Source organism: Apium graveolens, chromosome 3, assembly GCF_009905375.1.
Source record: "Apium graveolens cultivar Ventura chromosome 3, ASM990537v1, whole genome shotgun sequence".
In the NCBI taxonomy this organism is placed as follows: Eukaryota; Viridiplantae; Streptophyta; class Magnoliopsida; order Apiales; family Apiaceae; genus Apium; species Apium graveolens.
In genome coordinates, this window is record NC_133649.1 from 40,886,928 (window position 1) to 40,909,859 (window position 22,932).

The 22,932-nt window shown below is 30.1% G+C and overlaps 2 protein-coding genes across 5 annotated transcripts; both read right to left on the reverse strand.

Moving 5' to 3' along the window:
- Positions 1–11,437: 11,437 nt before the first annotated feature.
- Positions 11,438–14,250, reverse strand: LOC141712185 (UPF0426 protein At1g28150, chloroplastic). 2 transcript variants are annotated; one of them, XM_074515024.1, is made up of 4 exons: positions 14,111–14,250; positions 13,891–14,004; positions 11,917–11,983; positions 11,583–11,714 (listed from the first exon to the last, which is right to left on the reverse strand). In XM_074515024.1, exons 1-4 carry the CDS (start codon positions 14,219–14,221, stop codon positions 11,665–11,667), a joined length of 342 nt encoding a protein of 113 aa, XP_074371125.1. In that variant the 5' UTR covers positions 14,222–14,250; the 3' UTR covers positions 11,583–11,664. The 2 variants fall into 2 exon arrangements, with proteins under 2 accessions (XP_074371124.1, XP_074371125.1); XM_074515023.1 differs by lacking the exon at positions 11,917–11,983 and having other exon boundaries at positions 11,438–11,714.
- A 1,580-nt stretch (positions 14,251–15,830) lies between these two features.
- LOC141712184 (uncharacterized) lies at positions 15,831–22,308 on the reverse strand. Of its 3 annotated transcripts, none has more exons than XM_074515020.1 (12): positions 22,078–22,308; positions 20,992–21,275; positions 20,841–20,915; positions 20,697–20,755; positions 20,458–20,593; positions 19,348–19,444; positions 19,213–19,279; positions 18,690–18,788; positions 17,603–17,692; positions 17,308–17,492; positions 16,531–16,632; positions 15,831–16,264 (listed from the first exon to the last, which is right to left on the reverse strand). In XM_074515020.1, the coding sequence occupies exons 2-12, from the start codon at positions 21,242–21,244 to the stop codon at positions 16,138–16,140; spliced, it is 1,290 nt and encodes a 429-aa protein (XP_074371121.1). In that variant the 5' UTR covers positions 21,245–21,275; positions 22,078–22,308; the 3' UTR covers positions 15,831–16,137. The 3 variants fall into 3 exon arrangements, with proteins under 3 accessions (XP_074371121.1, XP_074371122.1, XP_074371123.1); XM_074515022.1 differs by having other exon boundaries at positions 15,835–16,264; positions 17,308–17,462; positions 22,078–22,305; XM_074515021.1 differs by lacking the exon at positions 22,078–22,308 and having other exon boundaries at positions 20,992–21,441.
- Between the last annotated feature and the right edge of the window lie 624 nt (positions 22,309–22,932).

Genomic DNA, 22,932 nt, shown 5'->3' on the forward strand with positions numbered 1-22,932 from the left:
TGGCAAATTAATCTGATTCGACGGATATCCGATCCGAGACCCGAAGTTTTGGATATACCGAACCCGAAGTTTTGGATTTGGATTTGGATTTGGATTTCAAATATACCGAACCGATACCCGATCCGAAATCCGAAATACAATCCAAACCCGAAACTCGATTAAAACCCGACATATTTATTATAGATTATATGTAATATTTTAGATGTAGTAATATAATATACATATTTTTCTAGTATTATTTGAGTAATAGTAGATTATTATCAAGATTGTCAACACTTATTTAGTAAATTATAACTTTTTATTTCAAAATCAGCCTTTATTAAGTAAGATGTAATTTGTATATATTTATAAAAAAATAATTTTTGATAAAATACTAAATACTATGTAACATATTTTAGATATTACTCACTCTGTCAACCCATGTAATATAATGTGTTTAACTACTTATTAGTTAATGTATTTTAATTTTAGCTATCATATAAATGTGATTAATAGTGTTTTTATGTATAAATAATTTTAAATTTGACTACATTATTCATAATTTTGGCTACCCGAAAAATACCCGATCCGATCCGAAACCCGACGGATTTGGATAACCCGAAAATATTTGGATTTGGATTTGGATTTTACAATACCCGATCTGAACCCGACCCGTTGTCAGCCCTATTAATTATCTGTCTTTTTTTATATTTGCCATGCTTTTAGTGGGAATCGAACCCAGTCTTAAAAATACTCTACACAACATAATACCACTAAGTCACACAACCATATACATTGTTAATCATACACATATTAGATAAGATTGTGTGTCCCGGAAAAAGTTAATATTTGGAATTATATATATTGTGACTAACAAATATTTTCGGGGCTTAATGCTCCTAAATGCATGGTTATTTTTATGATTACAGAATTTGATTAGAAAATTAGACTATTAAAAATACACTACGTGCTCATATAACTCTTTTACGTACGTACTTTGGGATATTTTTCTCCAAATTTTAATCATCTATTTCTTTTTATATTTTCCACTTTAGTCATTTAATCAAATTGACTGTAAAATTATAAAAGTCAACAATAATAAGATAAACCGAGTACTATTATGAGTACTTACGGGTAAAACTATTTCAAATTTTTATTTGAACTAATATATTTGAGCTTATTCTGAACTCAGCATCAGAATGTCACTTAATTTCTAAAAAATACTCAAAATTTGACCGTTTTTCACAAATGATGTCAGAGCTTTATCAAGCTAAAATGTATTTTTTTTACTTTCGAATTTAGTCAACGGGCTAGAAAATGATTGAGAATAAACTGTTTCCACTGATATTTTTCGTACACTTTATTTTAAATTATTAGGAGCAATATACTTTATATCTAACAAAATCGGCACAAACTAAATTTTTTTAAATTATACGCTATGTATTCTAAAACATTATTAGATAATGACCCGTGATAGCCCAACATGGGGCTATTTGTTCAAGAGACATTTTATTCCATATAAATATTAAGATAATTTATTCAGTTTAAAATGTCTAAATTTTCATTAGACTTACAATTTTTTTAATTTTTTTTTATTTAAATGGATTCAAACTTGAATCTATACACTAGATTTCACATCTCCTACCACTAGACCAAACACTCACATGTGTTTTTAATCATGCAAATTATATGTATGTATGAGTGTCGCATGAATTAAAATATAATGACAAACTTATCATTGTGATTACTTTTAAAAATATAATTAATATTTAGGGCTTTCAAATTTGAGTATATACACTAATTTAGACATTTTCTTACTAATTGAAAATCACTCATTTGTGTTTTATATCACAAATTATAAGAGTGTGCATATCGCAAGAATGAAGAAATTTTTGATAGTTTAATTATTGTGTTTCTATTAACATATTTTAATATTGATCAAATTTGTATACTTATTAATTCAGATTGTAATATATTATGTATTATATAAGGTCTCTTTATACAATTCTAAATTATTTAATTTAGTGTAAAAATAAAATAATAATGAAAATTTACTATACATAAATAATTGCACTGAAAATTACGTTACTTGTGTTTTTAATCATACACATGGTATGTATGTGTGTGTGTGAGACGCGTGAATGAAATAATATTTGGTATTATTGTTATGATTTATTAACAATTTTTATCATAATTTTAGTTTTACATATCTTAATTCGGATTATAATATATTATTTCACATTATAGTATGAATAAATTATATATAATATATAGATGGACTATATTTCAAAGTAGAGTTAAATAATAATAATAAACTACTACATATGAAAATCAGATCACGCGCCCACCTAATCTTATATTTCCACACATACACGTGATACGTGTGTGCGCGTGTCGCGTATTATAGAAATATTTGGTATTTTAATTATTATAACTTATCAATAATATTTAAACACAGTATTTTTTTGTATTTATTTATTCAAATTATATTATATTACTTTATGATTTAAAATAAAACAAGCAAGTTAGATTAGAGTATAAAGTAGCGCATACCTTTAGTGAATTGCAAACAACATTCCCACATATGTTGAATCGATAAAGAACACCAGGGACACATCAACGCAATTATAGAGAATGAAATTTGACAGATAGACCATCATGTACCAATATACATTTCAAACCAAAATCACATCATGTACCAATAAATATTTCACACAAGAACTGTTATGTATGGATGAAACTATGTAAGCTGGAAAAAAACTCTACTTTTACGAATTGGGTACATAAAGAAATTTTTTGTCCACAATTTTATTATCTATGTGACTCTTTGCAAACATGGACCAAAAACACAAGTAAGTCGATTTATAAACATTGTGCACAATCTTGTAAACTATTAAGTATCTACACTACTCATTTCGCAAAATAAAAATATTTCAATTATGGATAGTTTTCATCTATAACTAGGTAATTATATAGCTAAAGTACAACATATTCATCACCAAATAATGAATATCGCACACAGTACAAAATCTCGAAAATTTAAAATTTATACTGGAACATGACCCGTGCCTCGTACGGATTTTCATGCTAGTTATTATTATTATATTATTATATATATAATAGCCCAACGTAGGGCATTGGTGAGACATTTTATTCAATTTAAATGGGGGGATATTTTATTTAGCTTGAAATGTCTAAATTGACCTTATAGTTACCATTTATAAAAAAATGCTTTTGGTGGGAATCGAACCCTGGTCTTACAAATACTATATACAATAGCATACCACTAAGGTACTAAATCATATGAGTTGTGAATCATATACATATTAGATATATAATAGCCCAATGTAGGGCATTGGTGAGACATTTTATTCAATTTAAATGGCGAGACATGGGCATTGGTGAGACATTTTATTCAATTTAAATGGTGAGACATTTTATTTAGCTTGAAATGTCTAAATTGCCCTTATAGTTACCATTTATAAAAAAATGCTTTTGGTGGGAATCAAACTCTGGTCTTACAAATACTATATACCATAGCATACCACTAAGGTACTAAATCATATGAGTTGTGAATCATATACATATTAGATATGTTTGTGTGTCTTGAAGAAATTAATATTTAGTATTATAAGAATAATTTTTAATTATCTATCTTTTTTTAGATTTGCTATGCTTAGCCCAACATAGGGCATTGGTGAGTCATTTTATTCAATTTAAATGGTGAGTCATTTTATTTAACTTGAAAAGTCTAAATTGCCCTTATAGTTACCATTTATAAAAAATACTTTTGGTGCGAATCGAACCCTGGTCTTGCAAATACTCTATACAACAGCATACCACTAAGGTACTAAATCATAAGAGTTGTTAATCATATAGATATTAGATATGTTTGTGTGTCTTGAAGAAGTTAATATTTAGTATTATATTTACTGTGACTAACGAATAATTTTTAATTATCGGTCTTTTTTTACATTTGCTATGCTTTTAGTGGGAATCGAACCTGGTCTTAAAAATACTCTACACAACATAATAACACTAAGTCACGCAGCCATATATATTGTTAATCATACACATATTAGATATGATTGTGTGTCTCGAGGAAGTTAATATTTGGAATTATATATATTGTAACTAACGAATATTTTCAGGGCTTAATGCTCCTAAATGTATGGGTATTTTTATGATTACATAATTTGATTAAAAAATTAGACTATTAAAAATACACTACATGCTCATATAACTCTTTTAGGTACGTACTTTGGGATATTTTTCTCCAAATTTTAGTCATCTATTTCTTTTTATATTTTCTACTTTAGTCATTTAATAAAATTGATTGTAAGTTATAAAAGTCAACAATAATAAGATAAACCGAGTACTATTATGTGTACTTACGGGTAAAACTATTTCAAATTTTTATTTGGACTAATATATTTGAGTTTATTCTGAACTCAGCATCAGAGTGTCACTTAATTTCTAAAAAATACTCAAAATTCGACCGTTTTTCACAAATGATGTCAGAGCTTTATCAAGGTAAAATGTATTTTTTTTTACTTTCGAATTTAGTCAACGGGCTAGACAATGATTGAGAATAAGCTATTTACACTGATATTTTTCGTACACTTTGGGCTCGTTTGGGGTTCCTTAAAAAATATAACTTTTGACTTAAAGTTGAAAAGTGTCATATAAGTGATATGGATATCGTAACTTATAAGTTATTTGGGTGTTTGTATATTTTTACGAATAAGTTACTTATAAGTTGATAATGTGCTTGTTAAATTATAACTTATAAGTTATATTTTTTTAAAGAAAATAGAGGGTGAATTACAAATTACATAAATTAATAATTTTGATACATGAATATGAAATAAAAAGAAAATTTAAAAACAAGGATTTTATGATCGGAATAAAACTATATAATATACAGTATTTATCTTGACGAAAATAAAATTTTACTATTGATCCGAGTTAAAAAAAACAACACTAAAACTGGAGAAATAAATTTTAGTGTTAATTTTATTATTGCAGGAAATTAATCGGGGATTAATTGATTAAATCGAAATATTTTACAACACGGAACATGAATAAGAAACATATACATATACCTATTTCACAAATATTTAAGTGTGGTTGAATTGGAGAAATAAACTGCAAAATATAGTTTTTGGTTTTGGATGAGGAACGTAGAATGGTAACGTGAATGTACTGTTGAACTAACATTCCCATTTTCAACATATATGACAACAAATGATCATCTGCTCAAACTTGCCAAACAGTCGGCACAAAATAAATATGGGCTTTGGGCTCATATAAGACAAACGGGGCCACTGCCAAACAAGCACTTTATACTTTATTTCTAACAAAATCGGCAAAAACTAAATTTTTTTAACTTATACGCTATGTATTCTAAAACATTATTAGATAATGACCCGTAATAGCCCAACATGGGGCTATTTGTTCAAGAGACATTTTATTCCATATAAATATTAAGATAATTTATTCAGTTTAAAATGTCTAAATTTTTATTAGACTTACAATTTTTTTAAAAAAAAATTATTTAAATGGATTCGAACTTGAATCTATACACTATATTGCACATCTCCTACCACCAGACCAAACACTCACATGTGTTTTTAATCATGCAAATTATATGTGTGTATGAGTGTCACATGAATTAAAATATAATGACAAACTTATCATTGTGCTTACTTTTAAAAATATAATTAATATTTAGGGCTTTCAAAATTGAGTATATACACTAATTTAGACATTTTCTTACCAATTGAAAATCACTCATTTGTGTTTTATATCACAAATTATAAGAGTGTGCATATCGCATGAATGAAGAAATTTTTGATAGTTTAATTATTGTGTTTCTATTAACATATTTTAATATTGATCAAATTTGTATACTTATTGATTCAGATTGTAATACATTATGTATCATATAAGGTCTCTTTATACAATTCTAAATTATTTAATTTAGTGTAAAAATAAAATAATAATGAATATTACTATACATAAATAATTGCACGGAAAATTACGTTACTTGTGTTTTTAATCATACACATGGTATGTATATGTGTGTGTGACGCGTGAATGAAATAATATTTGGTATTATTGTTATGATTTATTAACAATTTTTAATCATAATTTTAGTTTTACATATCTTAATATGGATTATAATATATTATTTCACATTATAGTATGAATAAATTATATATAATATATAGATGGACTATATTTCAAAGTAGTGTTAAATAATAATAATAAACTACTACATATGAAAATTAGATCACGCGTCCACCTAATCTTATATTTCCACTCATACACGTGATACGTGTGTGCGCGTGTCGCGTATTATACAAATATTAGGTATTTTAATTATTATAACTTATCAAAAATATTTAAACACAGTATTTTTTTTGTATTTATTTATTCAAATTATATTATATTACTTTATGATTTAAAATAAAACAAGCAAGTTAGATTAGAGTATAAAGTAGCGCATACCTTTAGTGAATTGCAAACAACATTCCCACATATGTTGAATCGATGAAGAACATCAGGGACACATCAACCCAATTATAGATAAGGGAATTTGACAGATAGACCATCATGTACCAATATACATTTTTACCAAAATCACATCATGTATCAATAAATATTTCACACAAGAACTGTTATGTATAGATGAAACTATGTAAGCTGGAAAAAACTCTACTTTTATGAATTGGGTACATAAAGAAATTTTTTATCCACGGTTTTGTTATCTATGTGACTCTTTGCAAACATGAACCAAAAATACAAGTAAGTCGGTTTATAAACATTGTGCACAATCTTGTAAACTATTAAGTATCTACACTACTCATTTCGCAAAACAAAAATATTTCAATTATGGACAGTTTTCATCTATAACTAGGTAATTATATAGTTAAAGTACAATATATTCATCACCAAATAATGAATATTGCACACACCACAAAATCTCGAAAATTTATAATAGAACATGACACGTGCCTCGCACGGGTTTTCATGCTAGTTATATATATAATACTGCAATATTGCTTTTTTTGGGGAAACATTTAATTTGAAATTACTAATTTGCCCTCGTACTTGAATAAGTATGGAAAAATGTTGTTGAAATGGAGAATTAAACCCATGACATACCTATCACAAGCATATGATGTCCACCAGTTGAGCTAAAGACTTTTTTGTTTATATTTTGCTAACATTAACTATTGAGTTAAGACTGGATAATTAGCTGACTACAATATAATATTTTTATATTAATGTGTAACATCGGGATTATAATTATTTTTTTAAATTGGTACATTAAATAAATATTTTTTTTAAAATTGATACATTAAATAAATAACTTTTTGCTTTCGTGGGGAAACATTTAATTCGAAATTATTATTTTGCTCTCGTATTTGAATGAATATGAAAAAATATTATTAGCGTGGAGAATTGAACCCATGACACACTTATAACAAACATATGACTTCAACCAACTGAGCTGGAGGCTCATTTGATTATATTTTGATAACATCAACTATTGAGTTACATACTTTTTTCTTTATTTTGGGTGACTAAACCTATATAATTCAATATTTATACAGGATAAAATTATTCTAAGACTTGGGTAATTAGCTGATTACAATATAATAACTTTATACTCATGTGCAACAATGAGATTATAATTATTTTTTTAATTTATAAATCAAATAAATAATTTCTTGTTGATAATATATTATCATTTTAACTTGTTGATAATATCTTATCGTATAATAATAATTTATTAATTATCAAGACTCTGGTAATTAACTCGTTTCGAGATACTAACTTTATACTTGTGTAACAACTAAGGGTATAATCAATCTGAGTCGAGTCGAAAACTGTTAGTCTCGAACTAGATTAAAAATGTTCGGGTTCAAGCTCAAACTCAAGTTCAACCGAATCTTAAATTTCAAACTCGAATCTCGGGTCATAAAAAGTTCGATAGGCTCAATTTTTTAGGAGAAACAAATAATTCGAAATTACTATTTTGCGTCCGTACTTGAATAAATATGATAAAATATTGTTGGCTTGTAGAATTTACATGTGACACATATGTCCAAACATGTGTCTTCAATCAATTGAGGTAGAGGCTAATATTGATATATAATAAAATTATTTTAAGACTTGCGTAATTAGCTTACTACAATATACTAACTTTATACTCATCTACAACAACGAGATTATAATTTTTTTTATTTATAAAAAATTACAACCATTAAATAATTAACTTGTTGATATTATGTTATCGTATTAACTTGTTGATAATATATTACCATATAATAATAATTTATTAATTATCGAGACTTGTGTAATTAACTCACTTCAAAATACTAATTTTATAGTTGTGTACAACAACAACTAAGGCTATAATCAAGTCGAGCCGAGTCGAAAACTTTCAGGCTCAAACTCGATTAAAATATTCGGGCTCGAGCACGAGCTCGGTTTCAACCGAATCCTAAATTAAGCTTGAAACTCGGGTCGTAAATAGTCCGGTCGCCTCAGGTTTGGCTTGAAATGTTGAATCAATTTCACCAAATATTGACAAAAACTCGAAATATGATAGGTTATGCTCGAAATCGCTTCTATTAAATATATGAAATATAAATGAAATATTAAATATTTACATACAAATATATTTATATTAAAAAAAAGTATCGGCTCGATAAGAATCGTGAGCCTTATGAGCCGAATAATTTGAAATTCGAGCTCGACCGTGTAAAAAAATTTACTATTTTGCCCCCATATTTTGATAAATATGATACATAAACATTATAGTATTTTTGGTATCTCCAATTGAAAAAATCATTGAAACTTGATAGAAAACCATTATTTCCAATGGTAAAAGTGCATTCTAAACTTTATATTCGCGGCATAATATAAATTTAGGGATATTCGTCGTTACATTAGTCTTTGTAACATGAACCACACAATATTGTATGAAATAACACAAATATCGTAAAAGTACATTAAAAAATAGCAATATTTTTTATAAATAAAGTTATCCCGTGCCTTGCACAGGTAATAAAGCTAGTTATTTTAATAATAAAGCACAAATATAAGACATGTTGTTAAAGTTGATATATAACAAAAATATCTTAAATTACTGAAAAATTATATTTTAATATATTTATTTATAAGAAATTTGTCAGAACATGGTTGAACTTACTCTTGTGTTGGAAAAATCACAATATAACACTTAGATATGTGTGTGTTACATCTATTTTCAATGGCAAGATAAATAAAAACTGATGTATTATTAAGTTTGAAAAGTTTTGTTTAAAACTAGTTGTTTTGTAACCGGACCTAAATCAATATAAAACTTTGTTATTATCAACTAAACTGGGTAAATTTTAGTTGGCAAAAAAAGAAAAGAAAATTTAGTTGAGTTTCGTTATAACTAAAACTGCTCCACGCTCAAGGCACTTTAAAAGCTGTTATGTGTAAAATTTTGAAAAAATGACAAAAATAACCAATATTTTAAAACATTTAACCAAAATAATCATTCTGAAAAAATGACCAATTTTAATCGATTGATTACTTCCAGTTAGATATCCCAAATTATAAACGACCACCGTAATGGGGTATTTCATCCACCAACACGGAATACCGCCTCAGACTTAGATATCTCATGTGTTAAAATTGACCAATTTTTTGAAAAATGATCATTTTAGTTAATTTGAAATAAAAGTGGGTTAAACTTTTCACCCAAAATTTTATTGGCAGATGAAATAATAATAGTTACATTTAAGAGAAAAAAATATTAACAGTTATATATATATATATATAAAGGAAATTAATCAGGAGCCAACGTGGGTTGGGAGACAACCAGCCAACCCACAGCAATGAAACATTGCGGGAGGAAATAATGTTTTAATGCGGGTCTTGACTTCCGCAATGAAACATTGCGGGATGTCGCCATGCACAGGAAACATTGCGCACTCCGCAATGTTTCATTGTTGGGTAGGCTCCTAATTTTTAATGTCCAAACTGCCCCTCTCTTTTGCTTATTCTAATAATTAACTTATTTATATAAGTATAAAAATAATATTAATGTTCAACAGTAATTAATTTTTTTAAAATATGTTAACATTAAATATAAGTAGTAGTAATATTTTAAAATATTATCAATTTTAATAATAAATTTATCAATTTTATTTTTTTCTGTACTTTTTCTTTAAATTATCGTATGAATAATTTTAATTTAAAAATAATATTATTAATTTTATACTTTTTAGTCAATTGAGTTATTTTAGTTTAAAAAATTTATCAACAGTCAAACTTATTTTTTGTGCAAAACATATTTTATGTGCCAATATTAATAAGAATTGACTGGTCAACAGAGCAGAAGCTTGACCGACACACCGCAATGAAACAATGTGGCAGTTTGGACACCCCGCAATGCTTCATTGCGGCAATTTCAACAGTCAAATGAAATTTTTTCAGCAAAATTTTTTCTGTGCTAAATTTAATTTTGTGAATTTTAAAATTCAGATTTTCACCTATAAATAGTCCTGCCCGTGTAGATAAAAAAGTATTAATAAATGAATTAATATAGATAAAGGGCAGAAAGGGAAATGGAGTATGTGGGTCAGGCCGCTATGTTTCATTGCGGATTGCGGTTGACGCAATGAAACATAGCGGCAGTAGCGGATCTCAGCCATTCATTTTTCCTTCAACGGTCCTGATTTGTTGGTTGTAAGTGGACCCTATCCAACCATGGCTGTGGATAGGGTCCCCTATATATATATATATAGGGAAATGATCAAATACAAACTAAAATTAAAATAGAAACTTAGAACTACTCTAAGCCATTAGATCTACCTAATCTAATGGTTCCTCCAAATCATACCACCCAACTAACCTGCACCTTTCCACACCCAATTTCAGCTTTTCCCCTCCGTTTTTAATTTGATATTTCCCATCAAACCGTAATTTTTTTTAAAATCTGATTTCATTGTATTTTTCTATATCTATCAACGATCGATTCGTATACCATATGTGTTATATTTCAACTTAATTTTTTAAAAAAATTATTTGGTTTCTAATTTTTATTCTAAATTGATTTTTATTGGAGTATACCATATATATATATATATTACTAAAAGAATATTCTGTACTCAATAAAGTTCGAACTCATTACTAACTTATTAAGGTTCAAACTTGTTATTAACATATTATAGTTAAATATTTATATTATCAAATATTTAACTACTCGCAGACATTCAAGTACGAATACCATCAACACATATTATAATTAAACATTTAATACATTTTATATTATTACCTTTAAAATAAAAGTACCAGCTTTCAATTGTCAAAATTGTAACTACATAATGCAGTCTTAGTGATGTTTACCATATCATGGTGTGAGCAATATTGACTGTCGAGAGAATGGACAGAAGCGGCGAAAGCTAGAGTACTTTGAGCAGTGTCGTGAATACAATTGATTAATATTCATATAGAAGATAACTACTTCTATTTCAATAAGCACATAAAACAAATTACTCTATTTCAATCTGCTCTGGAACTTCTTGCGGAACACCTTCTGCCTCGATTTCTTCAGCACTTAGACCAGAAGCTTCAACTGTTCTGGTGATCCATTCCTTGAGAGGATCTTCATTTAAATCAAGTCTCAGAAGGCCTGCAAACATCCCTCCCAAGAAAGCAACAGGCTCCTATGTAAATTGAAACATAATTTAGAAGAGCTAAATGCAAGAATGTATCTATAAATAGTTTCCGTACTAACTGCAATGACCAATAAAGAATATGCAAGCAGCTGTGATAAAAACCTATGATTGACATGCAGAGCAAATTGAAAGTATGCAAAAGTGACCTTCAGCATCATCAGTTATATACTTATCTAGTATTAAATTATACCATGAAAAGTGACCTTCAGCACCATCAACCATATACATCCTCTGGTCCAAAATAACAGTTGTGCACACTGTTTAGAAATCAGAACTTTCAAGAACTTATTTTTGTTTGTACCAAGTTTCTTGAAATCTGAAATAAATGTAATGCTAGGTGCCACCAAAAAAAAGATGACCTTGCGATACAAGCTGGGGCGGATCCAGGAATTCTAGTTTAGGGGGACACATGGCAGATTTTGAGAATATCCCTGTATATTTTTGAATTTTGAGGAGGCACTTTTATATATTTTCAAAAAAATTAATGGTAAAAAAACGTAAATTTTGATTTTATGGGCCCCGGTGCCTCTTACTAGATCCTCCCCTGGATACAAGTACACAACATTTAACAAGATTACTTAAGCTTAGCATGGTGGTTCTTCCACTGTTTTGAAAGGTGCAAAGTCAACAAACGCGCTATAGTGAATTTTAAGGCAAATTTTGTGAAATGTGATTTTTTTTGCGACAAGCAGAACTTATGGAAATAAGTACATTATATACATAAACTCTATACACTTAAATAAATCACAATAAAAGAGCAGTATGTGGCATGATCTTGACCAATTTTGAATGTCACCGACTCACTGGACAATAGATATCAACCTAAGTTCAACAGTTACACTTTAAAACTGTTTAGCTCGATCTTGGGTCCCCAAAAATTTCTTTTCATCTTGTGAACTCCCAACCATTTATATGTCAAAGACTTGGAGAGATCGTTTCCTATTTTGCAGAAACAATTTATAGAACACAGGCTGAATCTGGTAAAATTAAAGGGCATTACTTGAACGCTACTGCAGTTACATGTGAAAAAAAATGATGAAAAGGCTATATATTCCAGAGAATTTGAGGTTTTTATCGTAATGCATGATAATAATTACTTTACAGGGGGGTCACTGCAATTCTGCAAATACTAGCTTTAGCCCATTCTTGCCGAGAATGTGGCCTCTTTGGCTCTTTCACATTCATCATCTTCGACCATGAGATCTAGAGAACTGTTTGAGCCTTTGAGGATTCTTTTCATCATGACTAAGAATTGTTAGAGGTTCCTGTTCATCATGTATCACAAATCGCAATTTGTTATGAGAGCTTTGGTTTAGAGTACTTGCCTTCGTCACCAATTTAAGACTTGTAAGAGATCACTACTATTCGACACACATATTTGCGCATACTGTTGAAGCGTGCTTTTTTAATAACAATGCTTCAACTCTTGTTAGGTTGTCATCAGAATCAAAGGAAACCATCATTTCGCTAAGCAGACAACCAAGCCATTATAACAAGCCAATTATCCAGTAGTTTTCCACCTGTTAGCTCTAGGTGAAAGGTTGATAAAAATCTCAAAGCTAATGTGGCTGCCCCTTCAAAGGTCCACTACGAGGATGTCAAGAGAAAGCCGAACACAGACTACATTTAATCACTATGTTCACTTCATTCTCTTATAGAACTCAGTGAACCATTCTACATCTCCCCTCTTCCCTAACCCAAAGTATGTTAAACAGTAATTTAATATGCTCTTATCTCTTTAATTTCTCAGACAAAGCAAGAATTCAGTCACTAGTGACTACACACTATCCTAACTCCGCTGAAACCTAAGTTAACTTCAGGGAACAACAGTGGAAAAGCTTATTACGCTCTACATGTCTAAACTTGTCGAATGCTGCTTGATATAATAACTAGGTTTACAGTTGATTCTCATTTGCAGAGCCAAAACAATAATTTAATTTTCAACATAATAATTAGGTTTTACTGCAAAATACTACAAATTATTAACCTATCCAAATTAATACTTGCAATATAGTATTATCACCGTACACAGTGCACAAGGCTACCCGTTATACCATTATTCTGGATGAAATAATTTATAAATTCATAAGGTAATCAAACAATTCAATATGTAAAAGCAATCAATAAAATAGCTTATAAATCAACATAAACAAAAGGGGGTTACCTTAAAAGCTTCTTTTAAAATGGGTTCATCTGAGGAATTGCAGAAAGAAGCTTTAACACTAACTACACTTCTTCTTCTTCTTCTTCCATTTACGACAGCACCTTTAGATTTCCACTGTACAATATAACATTAAATAATTGAATTCAAGATTATAAATATTTAAGAAAAGATAAGAACAGAGAGAGAATAGAGATATATAATAACAAAAACAGAAGATCACCTGTGCACAAAATGCTTGAGAAATGGGGGCCAATGACGTCATCATCATCTTCTTCCTTCTCCTCCTCAGGATAACAGAGATATACCACTTTGTTTTTTTTGGTTTGCGCATTTCACAACTTAAACACCTACCAACGCTTTAATTTTTGACACAGGTGTATGGTTAAAATTAAAATTTTAATTTATTTTTTATGAATAAAAATATATAATTAAAATATTAACTCAAAATAAAAATTTAAATTTTAAATTTAGGTACGGTTAAAAATACTTATGTTAAAAGTCAAAGTCTCAAATAGCAAAAAACAGAGTCAGTAATATTTTTGACAAAATGATGGTGATAACTTCGAGAACATTTTTAAAACAAATGACTCTTAATGAAATTGAACAGTTCGGTTTATATTCAGTAATAATATTATTTTTAGTTTAGAATTTCTTTAGCGTAATTTAGTTCAAGCTTAATATTTTTAGTAAGTAAATTTAAATTTATTTCATACCCTTTTTATATCTTAACTTGAAGTTAATTCCTAATTTAAATAAATCTATAATGAATTTAGTACTTAGAATTTTAATATAATAATTATGATTAGTGATTTATTAAAAAAATAATTTTTAATTTTTTTTGTCAATCTTGTCACTAGTAATAATAAGTTCCATTGAAAAACGTAACAAAGATTTTGAATATGAAAAAGAGGTTCTTATTTACGATTTCTCCACTCTTTATTAACAACGGAAATAAGTTTAAAGAAACCCAAATATTATTTTAATGATGATTTTGTTATATCAAATTTGATTGCATCTTTTCTGAATTTCTGCCATTATGTAATTAAATCAATTTTCAGTAAATATTAATATTAAAACAAGTAATATTATTAGTAATTTAATTAAATCAAGAGAAAAATGTTCCTAAAATTACCTCACCTAAATTTCTTAAGGTGAAAAAGAATTTCATATAAAAATGTGAGGGCATTATTGCAATTGCAGGAAATTATGTACATTTATACTCCCTCCGTCCCTCCCAAATGTTTACATTTGCCTCCCAAATGCATTTGGGTTGGACACGGAGTTTAGGAAAAATGATAAATGTGTAGATGAAAGTTAAAAAGTGAGTAAAGTAATGAGATCGAATAATATTATATGTATAAAGTGGGTATATTGGAGAGAAATAGTGGATATAGTTATTTTAAAAATAATAAATTTTTTACTATTTTTGAAAATTTTTGAAGTGTAAACAATTGGATGAGTCATCCCAAAAAGTAAAGTATAAAGAAATGAGAGGGATAAAGGGAGTACTAATACTACTAATATTTTATATTAGAAATCACATGTATCTCAATTAAGTTTCATGAGATAACCACAAAAAAATTATTATCTTAAAATCAATATATCATTTTTCAACTTAATTAACAATGTTTTAACTTAAAAAAAAACTCTGGGATGCTCTCATCTAGTAGTGACTTGTAGAATACTCACTCCGTTCTCCCAATTGTTATCGTTTTTGTAAGAGTGTTCAGCAAGCATTTTAAGATATAATATAAATTATTTTTCTATAATTTTTTTAAAAAAAATTATTTTTCTAAATAAAAATAGAATATTTAAACTTTTATTTAAAAAAATAATTTTTTTAAAAAAGTTAAAAAACTATATTTTTTCTTCATCTTAAAATGTCAGCCGGAACGATAACAATGGGAGAACAGAGGGAGTATATTTTTAGCTCCGTTTTTGGGTTGAACTTTGCGATTTTGCAACCCAACTGCCACCATATCTTGAATTTAAAATCTTGTACCTACCATTATTTTATGTCATTTGTTCTTTCACTGCCGAAGATCATCAAATTCCGAAGAATCAGGTTAATAAATTTCTGTTTATGTTCACTTGACAGATTAGAGTTAATAGAATTGTAAAATTCTCTGCTGTCAAACAAAATGAGTCCCTGAAGATTAATGCGTATTGTTTACGTATTGGTATCACATGTTCCTTTGCTTTGGGATGGCTTTCCATCTTCGCAATGTAGTAACTTGTTCATATGACTCATGTTTTGATCTGCCCTTTGTTTGGCTTCTCATTGTGCCATGAGGTGTCCACTACAGGAAGCTGGTACTCATCAGGTTTCAAGGCCAAAGCGAAGTCCGGCAATGTCGGGGCTGTCCCCATTATCCTATTTAGCCAACATTAGAACAAGTTAGCATGAACTGACACTACTCGACTACTCGTATAGTATTTCTGAAGATGTTTAGATTTAATCATTTAACGTGGACAAATTCTTTTAAGGCATCTCAAAGATTTGCTTATAGGAATTCATCACAACTCATAACTATCAGTTTTGCTTACTATTAGTCTCTACTTCCATTAACCACAAATAGACTGCTAAAACTAATTATCACAAACAAAAAGACTGCTTCAAACTGAAATTGGAGAACTCACTTTTCATAGGAGTAGAGATCCCGATTGATTCGCACCTTGCTGGAAGTATCTTTGGGTATCTTCTCTGAGAGATACTTCATCGTTCCCCAAAGCGTGGGATTTCTGCATAAAAAATAATACAAGGTAAGGCAAGCCGCAAGCTGATCTACATGTTGAGTACTGATCATTAAGCACCATGTGAATATCTACAAGGCCTAGCCTAGCAGATACCCCTCTTCTTTACGTAAGAGGTTAAAGGTTCAAGTCTCAGTAGAGGCATTTGAGTGCAAGTGTTTCAAATTTCTGCTTTATCAACAACAAAAATTCTGTAATTGACCATAATTAAAAAAATGCATATGAGGTTTGGCTACAACATTATTTCATCTTCTGTTCAATTACAACATTAAACAAAAGAAGTCAATCATGATAGAGTTTGTGTTACATCATTGGCAATTAGAGTGGCCAACAATGCACAGAACATACAATTGTAATAGTGTAAATAAATTAGATGTCAAGATCCATAAACTCTCTTATATTATAGAAATTCTATTTGTAATGAAGAGCCAATGTAATGAAAAAGGCAAATTTGCCAATGTAGATACAACACCTACAAGTCGGCAACAGCCTCTTAGTGTTTACGGAGCATATCATAGCTGATTCGATCTGGTATGTTGCTGTGTTAAATTTTGTTGATTGCTTAACATTAGAGTACATTGATTCACCTTATTATTTTAATTTTCTCTGTCAAGTATGAATACTTGGACATCAATAATTTCTTCACATAACAAAACGAATTACCGTGAGAGAGGAGGAGCCATGTTAAAGGCTTCACATGTTTTTTTACTCTCTTTGAGATATTCATCTGCTGCTTGCAAAGCAGCTACAGCCATCCCATGAGATTTCTCTGTGTTTCCTTCATCAAGGATTAACCCGTGATAATAATATGCGGCAGCCTGTAAATATTTAACAGCACCAATACGTGCCTAGGTTTTAACAGAATCCAAGTAGAGAAAATGTAACCAGTTGACGGAATCTAAGCGGAAGGTAATAAAGTATAAATAAAAAGTGTGTATGCATAAGGAATAAAATTTACCCTTGCTTCAATGTATTTCCACTTCACAAAGAGTTTATGCTTTTCTCCCCAACCATTTGTTAATGGAAGATTAGTGATATTATCTTGGGCCTATATATCATACAGGAAGAAGGATTAACAGTACTTTCCAAAATAACATTTGCCATAGGAAAGAATATATATAAACAGTTGGAATCAAAGTCAATACAAACTAATAACTATATACTGCGATGAAACATTACTGTAAAGTATAACGGGAAAAATAATAATAATACCATCAGAAATTGCTAGATACAGACAAAAGTGTCAGGCCTTTAGTGATAGAAACCATAGAATATTAAAATACCAACATTTTTAACAGATTTTAAACTTCAAAATTTACAAACTCAACACTTTTGCAGTGATTTAATATGCATCATGTAGCCATGCAAGTAGCATACACATGTAGCCATGCAAGTACCATACAGAAGAAGCCATTTCGACCAGACATCATTTCTCAAAACTTTTGATCAGCAATTAATAGCTGAAATTATGAATGTAGATAATATATTCAATACAGGTGGCTACGGCCAAAGCAGTTGTTATTATTCTATGATCAAGTTTGGAATCGCTGAATTCCGTCAGCTAATATTTTTTATGGTATTGGTTTTTGGCTCGGTCAAAGATATATCGGTCTAATTCCCGCCTAATATCTGCAACTGGGCTTTTTGGCTGCAAAGTGCCTACCACTCCATTTAGAGTCCTCTTCTAACACCTTAAGATTATAGATGAGCTGGTTATTTAACATGGTACCAGAACTTTGGTCGGAGATGGGTGCTCATGATTCACTTTTCGACCCAAAAATGGGCTTTCGAGTGAGGGGAGTGTCAGAATAAAATAAAATATTTGTTCTCTTTTGTCTTTACTGTTGGTTAGCGAATTTCCAAACAAATCGGGAGAGAAGAAAAAGGACCTTGACCAATTATCAATGAAGTATAAAAAAAAAAGCAGGAATGAACTAAGATGCTTTTCAATATAGTTAGTGACAAAAAAGATAAAAATCTAAAAGAAGCATCTGTAAATCCTTGAATTAAAGTTAAATGAAGATGAAAGAATAATGTAGCGGTACCTGTTGCCAGTACTTTCCCATCTCACATGCAAGCCTACGTTTCACTGCAAGAGTGGCCTTTGTACTATCAATTGCAAGTCCAAGTTGTATATCCACACTCTGACCAAATTTCAAGATGGGAAAATATATATTAGGAGTCTGGGACAAAGACAACATTCCAGAAAGTGTAACATACTAGATTACAGATAAAATTAGAAGAAACAGATGGAAGTTGTGGAAACAAGATCACAGTTATAGTAGATTAAAATGTGATGTATAGAGCTTATTTGGCCATGAGTAAATTTTTTTTTACTTTCTTTGCAAGCTAATTTTTTACAAGATCTGAGCCTTCCCATCCACAAACAATTTGGCTGTTTTAGCAGTTATCTAGTTGATAAATTAACAATTACACAGCTTGAATCAGTTATATGTACAAAATCTGTTTCTGGAAACAAGGAAAATTCACTTCCGGTGTTGATCAAACTATCCCTTGTTTCTGTACATAAAAAAATAGAAGTACAACAGATGGTTGAGGAGTTAGTACCTGTCCCAGTGCCTGAAGACAAAGAGCACGTAGGACTCCTTCAGCTAAGTCGACCGGTAGATGTCTCCTGAAATGAAAAATGGTAAGACAAGAGCATCCTTGAAATTTGCAAAGCATTGGCCATGTATCCATTACCTGAGCTCAGGAGGCAACTGTGGAAGAATGTGTCGAACCGCACAATCAAGGTACCCAGCTGCCTTCAGAAAAATATCGATGGAAGATCGTCTGTTCTCTGTCACATAAAAAATTGAAGGCAAATAAAACCTTCATAACACATGGAAATACACTTGTTTGACAGTGGAAGAAACTGGACACAAGAGTTACCAAAAGAATGAACTACTTGAGTAGGTTCTTCTATACAAACTCGCGAAAGACTATCACATTTATTGCAATTAACTAGAAGAAACCATAAGTAATTTGCAGACCAAGGTCATTTAGTAAAATATATATTAAAACTTATGTTCCTTTCATCCGTGTTCAGAAGTGCAACTTCTACCTAGTTTCTTGGAGGTCAGGACATTATATTTTGTCCTATCGGATCTAGATACATGTAATAATATTTAGAGGAGGTTCAAGAGTAGCTTTTAGTCTGCAGTTTCATTGCTAAGTATATACTGTTTAGTATGAGGTTCAGTATTTTGGAGTACAACGTTTATAGGAAGTTTATAATAATCAATTGCATGCATCGAAATTACTGTTTCACCGCAAAGACATAATTCTTTCACGAATGCTAGAGTTAACTGTTGTTTAAATCTACTTAAAAACAATCCAAAACTAGAATGTACCAAAAGCCTAGTGTCGTGATGACCTTACCGAAAGTATTAATAAGTAAACACGTTCATAGCTTTCTTCTATTTGCTGGTCTAAGAGATTCAGTACATAGACAAAACTACAGCATTCGATACCACTTGGTTGTTTTTTTTAACATAAAAACATCAGAGAGCAATTCTGAATGGATCAAACTTGGATCAACTTGGAGAGCGTAAGGAAAGATAAACACATAAATAGAAGTGCAATGTCACACTTTGTAGCTCAAAAGCCAAGATTACTATACGCTTGAGAAAAAATTATAGAATGCAGACTACGGATATAAAAAGATACACAGAGTTTTGGGAGTACTAGCAGGTGTGAAAAAGCATCTGCTTTACACCAAATAATCTCTTAAGAAATATATTTTCATACATTTCTACAAAACCTTGCTCTCCTGCTTATACAGAGCACAGAAAGTTTGTAGTTGGTACCCACCTTCTGACACCTTTGGCTGAAATCCATCACTGGACATTCTGGGAAGAAGCAGCAAGTTAGCTTGCAAAAATGATAATGCTGCCATCAAGTGCAAAACTGACAATACTTCGTACCAAGCACTAGAAATTGCGGTTTCCTAATATTCCAATGATATCTATTAACACAAGGACCCTTCTTAATGAAAGAGAGAGATGCGAAATGGATGTATGCAATAATAAATCTAATAATTAAATATTTACCTCAGCATCGTCCTCCTGATTAATCCAAACAAACTGCACCTTATGTTGTAACAGGCTCCCTGCAGTTAAAATAAAGGAACTACAATTTGTAAGTGCTAATATTTAGCAGCACATTCATGCTAGTAATATTCGGCACACATTTACCATCTTTCACCAATCCCAGAAGAACCGGCAAATAATCATTAAGAGCTTGAATAAGATCTCCTAGTATTGATCTCCCTGCATATAGTGGCAGATATGGGTTAGACGACCACATTCCTGACAGAATAAGAAAATAGGAGTGATAAAGACTAACCATGTTGACTAATGCTTCTCCTTCTTGTTCTTGTAATTGTCGGACCTTCTTGGCCTGCCATAATAACTATCCGGGTTCTAAGAGCAGAGAGGCGTTCCAGTAAACTCTTAGATAGGTGATCACCCAGTGACTGAGGTATATCCACAGGTTTTGGAATCCGTAAACCAGGAACAAACACCGCTACATCACCAATATTTGCCGGCCTCCTTCGGTGTCCACCAGTGTCCTTTGCCGTGGACACAAAGCACCCCATATTCTGAAGTATACCTTCTTCTACTAGCACCCTTTAATCACAAAATTCTAACCACCTTTACTTAACAGTTCAAACAATGTAACGTAGCTTATACAAGAGCTAAAAAAATAGAGGCATGAATACAAATGAATTCTTTTATGTTATACATTTTCTTAAGTTGTTCAATTTACAGAAGAAATTGATTATATGCTCGATTGGACCATGGAAATAAAATGCTGAAAACCAAAAACAAATGATGTCGACCAGAGTCACAAGAAAAGTTAAAAAGTTGCTGCCACTGAACAACCTATAAGTTGGTCAATTTAATAAATGATCAACCTACAAACTAACAAAGCAACAGGGAGGTCACGGGCATTGTCAAGTAGATCACCACTTCAACCAGCTCTCTTTAGAACTGTATTTTACACATACATTGATCAATATGCTCCCCCTAGCTTTAATTTTAGAAGATCAGCACAGGGAAAATGATCAATTGATCACAATACAAAATCTTTGATCTTGATATTTCTAGAAACATTCGATATATTTTCAATCTAAAATTTTCTTTCTATTATTTCAATGAAGCTATAATTACAGAAAGAGAGAGAGAGAGAGAGAGAGAGAGAGAGAGAGAGAGAACAAAAAAAGGGAGACTTACACAGGTCCATAACTAACAATGGACTGAATCAAGAACAAAACATACAATCAAACTGATCAACAAAGCACAAAATTTCATCAAGAAACTCAAAACCATAGAATAGAAAACATATGCAACAATTGACTTCCAGTCTATCTATTGTTTAAAAAAACATCCACACACAATATAAATTTCAAAGTAAGAAGTTCATTCTTACCAGACCAACCAGCTGGATTTGTGAATTAGGATAGGCGAAAGGATCAAAGAGGGTGTATTTTATTTGCAAAGAAGGCTCACACATACAGTAAATTTATTGATTAAAAGTTGAAATGAGATTAGAGAGAGATTGGTAGTGACAGTTTTGTGTTTGCATGTACACTTGTAGCATATTTCACTCTTCCTCCAAACAGAGATAAACAGTTGCATTTAACAACTTTACTCATATACTACATACTTGTCTTAAAAGTTGTTTCAGTTGCTACATTTATATTTGCCCATATTTTTATACTACTAGAAGACTGAGGAGGATCTGGGTTTCTGGTCAAACATTTTTGTTAAAAATAGATATTTTCCGTGACATTATACATTCATATCTTTAAAGAGTAATGTGAGGTACATGAAATTGTGTATAAAAAATTTGTACCCAATGACATAATAATTAATATGAAATGTTTTAATTGGATTTTTATTGATGTGATTACATGAGTCCATTTTAATTAAAATCTATCACATATTATTATTTACACTTTATATATCAAACATTTTTCATATTTAAAATATTATAAGACACAAATGCCCCCTATACTACAGTAATATAAAAAATATTTTAATAATAAAATTAATAAATTTTTAATCAATTCCTATGATCCATATGTAACCGGTTTAGTACTCACCTAAACGTTCAAGCTCTATTAGCAATTTGATTTTGCAACATTGTTTTCACTGCCTCTTTCTCTCCTAACACATTAATCTTTTTATCTTAATATGGAACATAGTTGAAGTATTAGATTTTAATAAACTGTCGATGGAGTTCAAATTCTGAACCTTCCGTTCAAATTATGGACATATCATG